The sequence below is a fragment of the Leucoraja erinacea genome, chromosome 26, assembly GCF_028641065.1.
Source record: "Leucoraja erinacea ecotype New England chromosome 26, Leri_hhj_1, whole genome shotgun sequence".
Taxonomy (NCBI): Eukaryota; Metazoa; Chordata; class Chondrichthyes; order Rajiformes; family Rajidae; genus Leucoraja; species Leucoraja erinaceus.
The window spans coordinates 12,827,883-12,842,318 of NC_073402.1; the positions used below are offsets into that span (position 1 = coordinate 12,827,883).

A 14,436-nucleotide genomic window follows, 5' to 3' on the forward strand; every position below is an offset into this window, starting at 1 on the left:
TCCCAGTCAATCCAGTCAAAGCATGATTTCCCTTTCATAAATCCATGCTGGCTTGGACTAATCCTTTTACTGCTATCCAACTGCCCCATTATTACCTCTTTAATAATTGACTCCAGCATCTTTCCCACCACCGAAGTCAGGCTAACTGGTCTGTAATTTCTCGTTTTCTCTCTCGCTCCTTTCTTGAAAAGTGGGATAACATTGGGTATCCTCCAATCCACAGGAACTGATCCTGAATCTATTGAACATTGGAAAATGATCACCAATGCGTCCACTATTTCTAGAGCCACCTACCTGAGGACCCTGGGATGCAGTCCATCAGGCCCAGGGGATTTATCATTCTTCAGTCCCATTAGCCTACACAATACTATTTCTCGCCCAATGAAAATTTATTTCAGTTCCTCGACCCCCTTAGATACTCTGTCCTTTTAAAATTTAAAACCAATCGTGACCATTAACCTACAATTATTTGTAGCTATGTACACATTCATTGAGTTTGAGCTCTAAGTTAGCACCAATATTGATCACCCTGTTCAAAACCATAAATCAATGTATTGGAGGAGCAGCACCTCATATTTCGCTAGGGCAGTTTGCACCCCAGCGGTATGAACATTGACTTCTCTAATTTCAGGTAGTCCTTACTTTCTCCTCCCCTTCTCAGCTCTCCCTCAACTCTCTGACTCCACCTCTTCCTTTCTTCCACCCGCCCCCCCCCACCGTCACAACAGTCTGAAGAAGGGTTCAGACCTGAAAAATTGCCTATTTCCTTTGCTCCATAGATGCTGCCTCGGCCACTGAGTTTCTCCAGCACGTTTGTCGACCTTGTATTTTACATTAGATGGGCTAACGTACTGCATCATCCATCTCCGCCGAGCCATAATGTGAGCAGATTCACTGTGTCTGTATGAATGATGCGAATATGGGGAGCCTGCTATAAAATCCCATTAATTATTTTCATTGCTCCAGGGGTGGATAAGTCCACAATGTATGCAAAGGACTAACAGATGTTCAAGGTTATCAGCTAGGAGGCAAAATGGTGGGGAAAACACCATTGCTGCAGGGTTACAGAAATATAGTCAATAATTTCAGGAATGGACAATAAATGCTGGATGGCCTGTGATCGTCATATATTGTAAATAAATCAGAAAAAGTTTAGTTTAGAGATACCACATGGGAACAAGCCATAATGCCCACCGAGTCCGCACCGACCAGCGATTCCCGCATATCAACACTAACCTACACACACACACACACATATACCAAGCCAATTAACCTGCAAATCTGTACGTCTTTGGAGTGTGGGAGGAAACCAAAGATCTTGGAGAAAATCCATGCAGATCATCGGGAGAATGACAAACTCTGTACAGACAGCACCTGCAGTCAAGATTGAACCTGGGTCTCTGGTGCTGTGAGGCAGTTACTCTACTGCTACGCCACCGTGCCTCCTTAAATAGTTTAGGCATATTGTAATTCTCCTTATTGTGAAATGTTTAGAAAAACAAATCCCGCAGTTTTCGGCCCAAAGTTAAAATTGTAGTTACACAAAATTGCTGGAGAAACTCAGCGGGTGCAGCAGCCTGTAGTCCCTGAATAGAATTTCCCTGAAAGACAACTCCTTTCAGTAAACTCAGTACCATCTCCAGTCACAGCCGAACACCAGGCATTCTCTCTGCTGAATTCAGCCCAGGAGCAATGTGAATATTTATTGGAATTTTAAAACAGGTAGCCCACACATTCATCCTTATCACGACTTAGAGCGAGGTTGAAGAGTCAGTATTTTATCTTCAGTATTATATGACACATTTAACGTACCGATTTATGATGATTCAGTAAGTTACCTATATAAATATTCAATGATTTCAGTAAGTTGCCTTGCATAAACTTCTGACATTCTTTATTGAGCTGCATTTTGCCAGGCATATAAATTGTAGTTTTCAAGGTGTGGACAGAGGCAAGATAAAAATAATATATTCAGGAATTAATGCCTGAAATTTATTGTCATTTTAAGACCAACTGTCTCTGAGTTTAAGACATACTGTGGATAAAGACCAATTGACCAAGTTTTTGTTGGCCATAATTATTATATTTATGACTCTTTTGGAGCAGTGTTATTAAGGCCTTTGGCTTACATGATCAAGAACATGGAAATGGGACATTAGTAAAGGCAATGTTAGATGATGATTATGAATGTGATGGGGTTTACAGCTTATGATATAAGATGATAATATGCTTGTGATAATGTAGGTGATGAATAAAACTACCAGAAACAGATTTTCCATACTTTGCAGGGACCGAATCAGGAAGGTTGTTTGAATTGGGTTGAGCAATGTTGTTAAAACCTGGTCATCTGGTCGTGCCAAACAAAGGATTTGCTTAGGATCTACACGTAAAACTATTCCCAGTGGTGTTGTGAGCAAATGGTATATGGGGAACGTTGATGTCAAGATGAATTTCGATAACAAAGTGATTCTACCTGGAAACCAAGAAAATCAATTTTTCAGAACCAGTAAAAAATATTGTACCCAATGATTTGAATTCTAGATCATTCTGTACATCAGAGGAAGCTTGTGTTGCTGCCTTACTTCTGATGTGAGAACAGTCCCTGGCCTCGAGAGATTTCCAATTTGAATGGACTGTAAATTAGTGTCAAGAGATGCTTCTGTAACTGATTACAGAATGTAGTTGAAATGTCAGCACCAACTTACAGCACCAACAAAGTTGAATGGAACAGGATAAAGAGCCATGTTGATAACACATACTCTGTAGTTTTGTTTGAGAAAGAACTGCAGATGCTGGAAAAATTGAAGGTAGACAAAAATGTTGGAGGAACTCAACGGGTGAGGCAGCATCTTGTGCTGGCTCGAAGGGCCGAATGGCCTACTCCTGCACCTATTGTCTAGTATCTATGGAGAGAAACGTTACCTATTCCTTCTCTCCATGGATGCTGCCTCACCCGCTGAGTTCCTCCAGCATTTTTGACTATCTCAGCAGTTTTGTTGCATCCCACTTTATTGTTCCTCTCAACTTCATTCTCCTACCTTCTCCCTCGAACTTTTAATTCCCTTCCTAATCTAGAACCCTGTCAATCTCTACCTTAAAAATACCCAATGTCTCAGCCTCCACAGCCAATTGTGGGAGAGTCTAGAATGAGAGGCCATAGCCTCGGAATAAAAGGACATAGTTTTAGAAAGAAGATGAAAAGGAATTTCTTTAGTCAGAGGGTGGTCAATCTGTGGAATTCATTGCCACAGTTAGCTTTGGAGGCCAAGTCATTGGATATTTTTTAGTGGAGAGTGACAGTATTTTGATTAATAAGGGTGTCAGGGGTTATGGGGAGAAGGCAGGAGAGGAGGGTTGAGAGTGAAAGATAGATCAGCCATGATTGAATGGCGGAGGAGCCTTGATGGGCCAAATGGCCTTATTCTGCTCCTGGACTATGAATAGCCATCTATGGAGTTGCCAAATTTAGTTCCAAATATATTGCTTAAATGTTTATTTGATTGACGGTACCCTCTCCCTTTTGATTGTACCATCTGTTGCTTCTAAATCCACAAGTTTAATACTGTGGGGAGAAAAAGGAAATCTGGGGAGATTAAAGTAAGTTTAATTTAAATGGGTGCATGATGACCACAAATGGAAATCAAAAGGGGGAGGGCTTTCTATCTGCACCTTACCTACTTTTATTTTACCGTAAATTGCTCATGTCCAGAACATTACTCATATTATCTGAAGAATGTTGGGACAGACATCAGTGCATTTCATTCTTTGAAGTTGATGAAAATTAAGTTTGCTTTCTTTGGGCCAGATAATGCTATCACTGGTGGCCTCGGTCAGAAATGCCAGTGCTCTGCCACTGAAATTCCATTAAGCCCCACGAGCTGTGAAATGAGAAAGACTGAAGTTGAATGACTGATTTAGAAGCCGGTATCTATCGATTTCCTCCATGGTGGAGCCCTGCCTTGCTTGGATTGTGGTGATTTTTGGGAATTGTACGTCGAAAGGGAAAATTAATTACAGTTTTATCAATTTTGTTTAAGTTTAACCTTTTAAAATAAATGTTTTTATGGTTTTATGTGCTTTTACTGAGCCTGTTAATTTTTTTTTAATAAATCTGTTTTACAATAACGTTTTGTTCAATTACTCACAGCAATGCTACCAGTTTTGGAATGCTTTTGCATATTAGGGACTTTCAATAAATATAAAAAATATGACTAATGGCTTTTACCACCTTCGATGCCCCACTCCACTCCAGGCTTCCATGCCCCACTCCAGGCTTTGCTGGGTATCAGATGTTGCCTGGACCATTTTAACAGTAAGATCACCTCACTGGACCAGTGGAGCATGCAGTTAGATCCCATGCAAATGGAAGATCATGCACCTCCTCCAACCTCATCTAATGTATCCGCTGTTCCAGCTGTTGATTCCAGTATATCGGCGAGACCAAGCGCAGGCTCGGCTATCGTTTTGCTGAACACCTCCGCGCTCAGTCCGCCTAAACCTACCTGATCTCCCGGTTGAACACTTTAACCCCCCTCCCATTCCCACACTGACCTTCCTGTCCTGGGCCTCCTCCATTGTCAGAGTGAGGCCCAGCGCAAATTAGAGGAACAGCACCTCATATTTTGCTTGGGTAGCTTACACCCCAGTGGTATGAACATTGACTTCTCTAACTTCAAGTAGCCCTTGCTTTCCCTCTCAATCCCCTCCCCCTTCCCCTACTGCCTGCCCCCCTGAGTTACCCCAGCATTTTGGTTGTATGTTCAAATGGAAGACCATTGTAGTCCCCCTCCACATCAATCTGAATATGGGCAAATCATCTGAATATTAGCCAAAACAATCCAGGCTATAAGTCACCCTCACCTGCAGAGATAAAGGAACATTGTTTAGTTTACTTTCATTTAATTTGGAGATACAGCGCGGAAACAGGTCCTTTGCCTACCCGGGTCCACGCCAACTAGCGATCCCTGTTACTCTTGCACACCATATGCATTAGCAACAATTTACAATTTTTACTAAAGCCAATTAACTTATGACCCTGCACGTATTTGGTGTGTGTGAGGAAACCCAGGCAGTGATGGAGAGAACTTACAATGGCCGTACAGAGAGCACCCGTAGTCAGAATCAAGCCTGGGTCTCTGGCGCTGGAAGGCAGCAACTCTACCGCTGCGCCACCGGGTTGTCATGAATGCAATTCATAATATTTGAAAGAGACAAATGTTGTTTTGAAAAGACGAGAAGTGAGCAAATCTACTGTTTGCAATCTGCTGCCAACAGAAACATTCTGTTCCTGGAAAAAAAAAAAAAAACATATTTCACAGAGAATTTACTCTATCATCCATTTCCAAGATGTTGTTACAAATCTGTGACGCATATTTTGTTAGATAAATTGTTTTGCTCTCGTCTGGCGTTTGCCACTTGCGCTCTTGGTGATCCGCCTGTCACCATTTCCAATTTCTCTCTTTCTCTGGAGGCCATGCCGTCAATCACGATGAGTGAAGGCGGTGGAACTACCGCACCGTCTCCGCAGCTATTTCGGAGAAATCCGAACAAATCAATAGGTCACAAATCACTGAAGCGGGTTTCAGAATGTCAGCAGCATCCCTGGAGAGGGTGAGAAGGGGAAAAAAAAACAAGGTTGGGAAATTGTGGACTTGGGGAGGGGAATGGGGCAGCAAACTACGAGAAAGGAAAGTAATAGAAAGATCTGAGAATTTGCAATGTATTCAATGTTCACAGAGATCAATCCTCTACAGAGTTGAAGATTGATAGTAAGAAGCATTCAGCTCTGCAATGAGCAGAAATCCGACAGGTGAAGATTGACAGGTGATGATTGGCTCCTCGTCATTCATTCAATGCTTATTGAAGATACTTAAAGTTATTTGGAATGCCTGTGTGAGACTGACCTTTCGTGAACTGTAAGCAAACTGGTGACGATGAAAATCCCTTTTAATCTATATTTTCTCACGCTGCTCCTGCACATTTTGCCTTCTATCAGTTTCAGGGGTCTAATGGCAGGAATGTGAAACAACAGCCTTCATTTTGTTGCCGTGCAGTGGGAACCGCTGATCCCTGAAAGATGAACAGATGAACGGGAGCTATTGATGCTGGGCTGACTCTTCAGTGTGTCTGACAGCATTCCTGAGGCAAAAATGCTGGCATTTACCCTCGTAAATGAAGGCAACCTTGGGGCCGTAGCACATTGTGTAAATTAACCCCAAACCACAAACTCTCTGATGTGTTCTTCATAGCACATTTGACAGAATGCTCCACTGCTCAGAAGACTGTGAACTTGCTTAGGTTGCCCAGCATGTAATGCAGAACATGCCCATTATCTGATGTTGGGTCCAAGAGCCCTGTCAGTTCTATAGAGATGTTATAGCTATGAGGGAAAATGCAAGGTGTGTTACAGTTTTTATGCTTTTGTGTTTGCAGTAGCGTTTTTAATTATTTAAAAATATGTTAATAACATTTTAGGAGGATTTTATTTTTTGATATTTATAGCTTTAAAATATTAATTTTAATTCCCTTCTTTTTTTAATGCTTTCAAGTCGCCAGAGTATTACAAACATTTTACCATCTTTTATAGATGCAAAGCCAGGGGAATGGCACTAAAGCCATTTTCCTCGATTTGCGATCTATCAGAGTTGTGCATTGGGGCTTTCTCCTTGCCCACTCAGCTGATGTGATTGCATTACCCACATTACCCAGAGCCTGAACATCACCAAGGTCTCACTGATCAGAACCACAAACATTTCATTCAGTTCAACCGTGTAAAGGCAGGGCATTGGCATACACAGGCACAAAATATTTTGGGTCGATTTTTAAGTCGAAGCATCATAGAGTGATACAGTGTGGAAATAGACCTTTCGGCCCAATGCCCAACATTTCCCAGCTACACTCGTCCCACCTGCCCGCATTTGGTCCAAACCTGTCCTATCCATGTACCTGTCCAACTGTTTCTTAGATGTTGGGATAGGCTGCCTCAGCTAACTCCTCTGGCAGCTTGTTCCATACACCAACCACACTTTATGTGAAAAAAGTTCCCCTTCAGATTCCTATGAAATCTTTTCCCCATCACCTTAAACCTGATGTCCTCATTTCTCCTTTGGTAGCTACTTACCTGCTATTGCATTACGCTTTTTGTGAGTTCCACGGATCGATTGCTTACCTGCCTATTTTTCTCATTTAGCTGTTTCAACGGCTCTATCCATTACCAGCCCTCGGTGTCACTCTACAGTGAAGATATGCATGCTTTAGAGAGAGTGTGGCAATGATACCATGGCTAATTTATTTGACTAACATTAGTAATATTGACATTAATTGATTAGTGTGGGTGTCAGGGGTTATGGGACGAAGGCAGGAGAATGGGGTTGAGAGGGAAAGATAGATAAGCCATGATCGAATGGTGGAATAGACTTGATGTTCCAAATGGCCTCATACAGCTGCTATAACGTTTGATTTTACTTCGGAGTCACGTGAGTGACTACGTGAAGAGCCCGGCTCAGCACGCATGCGCGGCATTTACGTTTCAGCAGACAACAGAGGAGGCGGGAGTCAGGGCTCCCGCTACAACCTGAAAAACGAAGCTTTAGGTAAGTACTTACCTTTATTCTAACAGCCCCTCGCGTCTGCTTGTTCCCTGTAGGGCATTCAAGCGGCCCCCTTGGACTCCGGGGAAGGAGTGTTCCGTTCGCGGAAGGGGGGGGAAGCCAAGGCTGTCCTCCTTGGTTCAAAAGTGCTTACAAAGATCTGAAAGTGCTATTTAAAATGATGAATAAGAGATAAAATGTTTCCATTGGCAGAAGGACCATGAATCAGGGGCACATAAAATGAAGGAAAAGCAGGTTTAAACAATAAAAGATATATTGATCAATTGGAGGGTCATAAACAAACACAGCTATTTGTCCTGTGTATGGGAAGTGTGGAAATATTTCAGAGTGAAAAGTTGAAGGTGTCCTGAAGGCAGAACAGAGAACAAAGCAAAATATGAGAACAGAAAGACCAAACTGTTATTAGTGGCTGGGCTGGAGAATTACAACTCTACTGCATAACAGACAATAGATAATAGATAATAGGAGTAGGCTATTCAGCCCTTTGAGCCAGCACCACCATTCACAGTGATCATGGCTGATCCTCCACAATCAGTACCCCATTTCTGCCTTCTCCCCATATCCCTTGACTCCGTTATCTTTAAGAGCTCTATATTACTCTCTTTTGAAAGCATCCAGAGAATTGGCCTCCACTGCCTTCTGAGGCAGAGAATTCTACAGATTCACAACTCACTGGGTGAAAACGTGTATCCTCATCTCCGTTCTAAATGGCCGATCCCTTATTCTTAAACTATGGCCCCTGGTTCTGGACTCCCCCAACATCGGGCACATGTTTCTTGCCTCTAATGTGATCAATCCCTTAATAATCTTAGATGTTTCAATAAGATATCCTCTCATCCTTCTAAATTCCAGTGTATACAAGCCCAATCGCTCCATCTTTCAACATATGACGGTCCCGCCATCCCGGGAATTTACCTTGTGAACCTTATTAGCAACATAAGCTATGGGAGAGATATTATGTGGGACATAATTAAAAATTTGAAAGGTGTCCTCAATCATATAAAGTCAAAGATTTTCACAATTAACAGACTGGGCACATAAATCCAGGGATCCGAAGAAACAATTGGCAAGTACATGATTAAACTAATGACATCTAGAAAAATGGATTTGCCAAAGATTCTTTGATCAAATATTTCAGGGGCAACAATTGTACCAGCAGTCTTATAATAGGATGTGGGGATGGGTAACAAAGTCTTTATAATGGAATCAATGTCTCTGTTTCATTATTCTTCTCTCTACTCATAACAACTCAATATCTCAGTCTTTTATTCGGATAGTGACTGCCACTTCAAACATTTATGCTTAGTAGTGATCTAACAAATGATCGAACAATCAGCAAATTGTGGATGCAGCCTAGACCATCACACAAGCCAATATTTCAATTCAATTCAATTCAACTTTATTGTCATTGCACAAATACGAGTACAGGTACAACGCAATGCAGTTTAGTGTCTGGTCATAGTGCAAGATAGTAGAAATAAAAATACTGGTTAACAATGTGTGGACTGTGGATGAATTAAACTGGTACATAGGCAAATAGATGTATACAAATGGGAGAATCTAAAGATAGCTAGCGACGGGACTGTGAGTTCAGCAGTGTAATGGTGTTATTGAAAAAGCTGTTCCTCAGCCTGCTTGTGCGAGACCTGAGGCTCCTGTACCGCCTCCCTGATGGGAGGAGGGCAAACAGTCCATGGTTAGGGTGAGAGGGATCCTTGATGATTTTCCCAGCCCGTCTCAGACACCGTTTGTGGTGGAGGGCATCCATGGCAGGGAGCGGGGCACTGATGATGTGCTGAGCGCTTTTCACCACCAGTTGCAGTGCCTTCCTGTCAGCTGTGGTGCAGCTGCTGTACCATACCGTGAAGCAGGTGGTCAGGATGCTTTCGATGGTACAGCGGTAGAAGTTGGACAGGATCTGGGGGGACAGGTGAGCTTTCTTAAGCCTCCTTAGAAAGTAAGTTTTTGATCAGTTTGGTGGTATTGAGGGACCAGGACATCCCTTCCATTGACTCCGTCTATACCTCATACTGCCTCGGCAAGGCCAGCAGCATAATCATGGACGAGTTGCACCCTGGCCACTCACTCTTCTCCCCACTCCCATCGGGTAAAAGGTATCGAAGTGGGAAAACGCACAACTCCAGATTCAGTGACAGTTTCTTCCCAGTTGTTACTGAAGGCAACTGAATCATTCTATAGTCCTGGACTGCTACCTACCTCATTGGAGACCTTCAGACATCCTTTGATGGGACTTTACTGGCTTTACCTTGCACTCAACGTTAGTCCCTTATCATGGATCTATACTGGTTAACATGTGTACCAACCATGTACATGTTTTATTTTTCCTTTTTTCCCGCAGTGCTTTAAGATATCTTATTCCATTAACGGCGTAATAAGATACAACGAAAAAGGTTTGCATCATTGAGCTTTCTCTCCCCGCACCACAATCAATCTGAAGAAGGGTCCCGAACCGAAAGGTCACATACCCATGTTGTCCAGAGGTGCTTCCTGACCCACAAACTAACTTCAGCACTTTGTGTCTTTTTTTGTAAACTAGCAGCTGCAGTCCCTTGTTTTTCCAAGGAACTTTCGGAACCTTGTTAACCAATAAGATACTATTAGACTGCAGTTGCTTATGTGATAGTTGACAAGTTAGCTTCATTGACATGCTGGTTTAGGAAACTGTGTACCCAGTTTTCCCAATCCAAAATGATATTAGTCCCAGATAGACACAAAATGCTGGAGTAACTCAGTGGGACAGGCAGCATCCCTGGAGAGAAGAATTGGGTGACGTTTCGGGTCCAGACCCTTCTTCAGACCCGAAAGATCACTCGTTCCTTCTCTCCCGATATGTCACCTGTCCTATTGAGTTACTCCAGCATTTTGTGTCTAACTTCTATTTAACCCAGCATCTGCCGTTCTTTCCTACACATGTTATTGGTTCATCTCCTTCCACTGATGCAGCTTGACCTGCTGAGCAAATCCAGCAATTTATTTTTTTGCAGGTACTGAAGGGATTCTTGGTGTAGTACTCTCTCTTAAATTGTCTTCAAACAGTTGAGTATATATATTAATCATGTTTTTCCCCAACAAACAAATATTTGTTTGTTTTTTTTCACACTTTTCAGCTGTTTTGTACTGATTAAAGAGAGGATTTATGACTTGTGAGTGCAGATAATATGTGTTTATTATTCATTTCCATCATTTATTCAAATGCCTTGGGATATGGGCAGTTTGGTGTTTCTTCAGTTAGATTTATGATTGAGCAATTAGCATCAGCATTACACTAACACACTATTTCTGTCAACGTTATGATAAATAATATCAGTTATGGAAATTAAGTTTTTTCCCCCAAAAAATAACTGTTTTAGTACTGAATGTCACATCACCTAGGGGGCGCTGTCCTGTGCATGGCTGCCCAGCCAGCAGCTGTCTGTCTTTTCATCTTTTTATTTTTATTTTAGTTACTTAAAGTGGTTTGTTTGGAGGTCTAGACTTTTTTTATGTGGGGGGGTGGGGGAAGGGGGAAACTACCTTTCAGGGTCCCTACTTGGTCGGAGAGGCAGCTTTTCTCCGGGCTGCAGCTTCGACCCGTTCTCGCGGCCTACCAGCTGGCATGGAACGGCGTTTCCTGTCGGGGACCGCCCAGAACCTCATCTTCAGCGGCGGCACAGCGCTGGAGCGCTATCGCGGAGCGGGCGATGCCTTGCCCGGGTCACCGCGCTGGAGCTCCGGTGGGCTGAAGATCGCTGAGGAAAACATCGCGGAGCTGCGGGACTGTGGAGCGACCAGCTGCGGGCGGCGGCGCTGAACTTTACACTGGGAGCCTGGGATCTCTAGATGAGATCGCCAGTTGTGGAGCTCCAACCGCCGCGGCCTTGTTGGCTTCGGAAGCCGCGGCCTCCAGTATGGAAGCGGCCGTTCCAGGGTTCCCAAGCTGCTGAGAGGACTCTCCCGACGCCGGAGCAACATCACCCGGCGAGAACGGCCTGGAACATCAGGCCTCCGTAGAGGCAACTGTGGAGGCCTCAATGGGCCCGACTATGGGTGAACTGGGGTTGGGGACTGGACTTTGTGCCTTTTCTCATAATGGGAACCATTGTGGGGGGATGTTCTTTATGTTCTTATTAATGTTATGTCTATATTCCTTCTTTATGTGCTGCAAAATGGCAAGAAGCATTTCACTTCACTACACCTAGGTGTATGTTAAAGTGACCAATAAAATACCTTTGATACCTTTGATACCTTTGATCACCAACCTGTAAAGAAATATATGTTGTACTTGCATGGAGCTATAGTGAGACAACAGCTGGAGCATGACGTTAAGTTTTAATTGAGCAACTTAAAGACGATATATCTAGAAAGAAACTGCAGATGCTGGTTTATACTGAAGATAGACACAAAGTGCCAGAGTAACACACTGAGTCAGGCAGTATCTCTGGAGATAAAGGATGAGTAATGTTTCAGATCAGGACCCCTCTTTAGAAGCACTTTGGAACCTAAAAAAAGATACTTGCATTAGAGAAACTACTATGTGCAATAGGCCAATAATGTTTAATTGGTTTAGAGATACAGCATGGAAACAGGCCCTTCGGCCCACCATGTCTGCACCAACCAATGATTACTCGTATATTACTTCTATCCTATGCACAAGGAACAATTTACAGAAGCCAATTAACCTACAAACATGCTCATCTTTGCAGTGTGGGAGAGAACCAGAGCACCTAGAGAAAAGCCATGTGGTCTCAGGGAGAAGTCCAAACTCAGTATGCTCAGCACCCATAGTCAGGATTCAACCCGATTCTCTTATGCTGTAAGGCAGCAGCTCTACCACTGCGCCAGTATGCCACAAGTTTGATTATGTCACGCAATTTAACACCATGTAATTGAAAATTGTCTTCACTTGGAATGACACAGTATTATGATAATTGATGTCATTGAGGGTTACTCCAGAAATTCAACCCAAATCGTCCTGGAGTGATTCTGTCATGTGCATCAGTTGCAATTTCTACATCAGGCCTGAAATGTTTAATGAATCGGATCACTCAGAGGATTGTATATCAAAGGTTTTCCTCTCAGTGGGCTGTGAATATTCACTTATTGAGTGCAATCAAGATTGAGATCAGCAGATTTTTGGACTCACTTTGTACACGGAACAAGGAATCACAGTCTCTGTGTGATTTTGCATTTGATGCAATTACAATAGAATATTTTCAATGCTACGCACCTTCCTCTGAAGTACATGAACTAGTTTGTGGAGGAAGAATGTTGCTGACGTTTATTGGGTTTCACTTGAGCAGGTCATCACGAGTAGATTTTAGAGATACAGTATGGAAACAGGCCACCAAGTCCATGTTGACCAGCGATCACCCCATCCACTAACATACTGAGGACACATTTTATTTTTTTACCGAAGCCAATTAACCTACAAACCTGTACGTTTTTGAAGTGTGGGAGGACACCAGAGTAACTGGAGAAAGCTGACATTGTCAAAGGGAAGAACGTACAAACTCTGTACAGACAGCGCCCATAGTCGGGATCGAACTTGGGTCTCTAGCGCAGTGAGGCAGCAGTTTTACCTCCACACCACTGTTCTGCCCTTTACAGTATTTGCTTCAGGGGGAGCGATCCTCTGATCCTCTGTTAATCAGTTCTAGAATCTTTGTACTGTTCACAAAATAAGTTGTCTTTGCCTTTGTACACATTTCAAACAAACACGAGATGGCACACCCCTTGCAGGCTGGGTTTTTGATATTATCTGGAAAGATTGTGTACAAATGTGTAATTGAGAAGTATTGTCATTTTGGTATTTTAGAGTGAATGATGTTTTCAAGGGTTTTACATTTTGATGAAGGTAGTTCGCCAGTTCACATTAATGACCAGTATATTTCCCTCCACCTTGTTTTGTTTCTCCCACTAATTTATTTAACTTACTCCATCAGTGTTTGACAGCTCAGTGCTTTTGTTTCTGCAGCACTTTCTACCTCCTTACTGCTCTCAGTGGTGCAGTATATTGTTTTATTGTGTTAGATTTCTCGGAGTAAAATCTCAAAAACAGTCGTGCGTGAATGGAAAGTGAGAATCCATTTTTAAAAATCTCTGATCTGTTGCAGCATCGATATATCTTAAAATTCATAAAAGTTACAGTATGCTATTTGAAAAGGGCACGATGTTCGTACATTTTGATTGCTGATGCCTTTATTCAAATGTTCTCTCTTGCAGTTAAAAAGCTGATTGAACTGAAATCTCGAGGTGTTAAATTACTTCCCAGCAAAGACAATCAGAAGTCGTCAGTGTGTAAGTTGCTCTTTATTTCACATCCCAGTTAAATCTTTGATACAAAATAAATTTAAAATGTATGTATTTTAAGCCCTGTTTTTCTCTTTTTTGGCACTGTCGAGAGATTTTAACCTCCTGTCCTCAGAAATGGACAAGATGACCCGGCAGCTAATCTGTGCCCCTCCACTCACTGTCCTGATTTATCAGCCACTGCTTGCTATTCTTGAGCAGTGGAACCAGATTTAAATTTCATCACGGAGGCTGGAAGTAGCATTACATCAATCTGATGTACATCAATGAGTCTGAAGAAGGGTCTCGTCCCGAAACGTCATTCCTTCTCTCCAGAGATACTGCCTGTCCCGTTGATTTACTCCAGCTTTTTGTGTCCAGCTTTGGTTTAAACTAGCATCTGCTGTTCCTTCTTATATGTTACATCAATGAATGTAATTGGAAAAAATACGATAGATAGAATGTAAGATAGATCTGCAGTTAATTCAAGGTAGAGCCACATAATTGAGTGGAAACAACTGTGCCACAAAGGACTTGC

The 14,436-nt window shown here is 42.5% G+C and overlaps 1 protein-coding gene across 1 annotated transcript in view; it reads left to right on the forward strand.

Moving 5' to 3' along the window:
• csmd2 (CUB and Sushi multiple domains 2) overlaps window positions 1-14,436 on the forward strand; it is a 577,487-nt gene that overhangs the window by 11,460 nt on the left and 551,591 nt on the right. Inside the window, 1 exon segment of the mRNA XM_055656152.1 lies at window positions 13,833-13,907. Coding sequence (XP_055512127.1) covers window positions 13,833-13,907 — 75 coding nt within the window.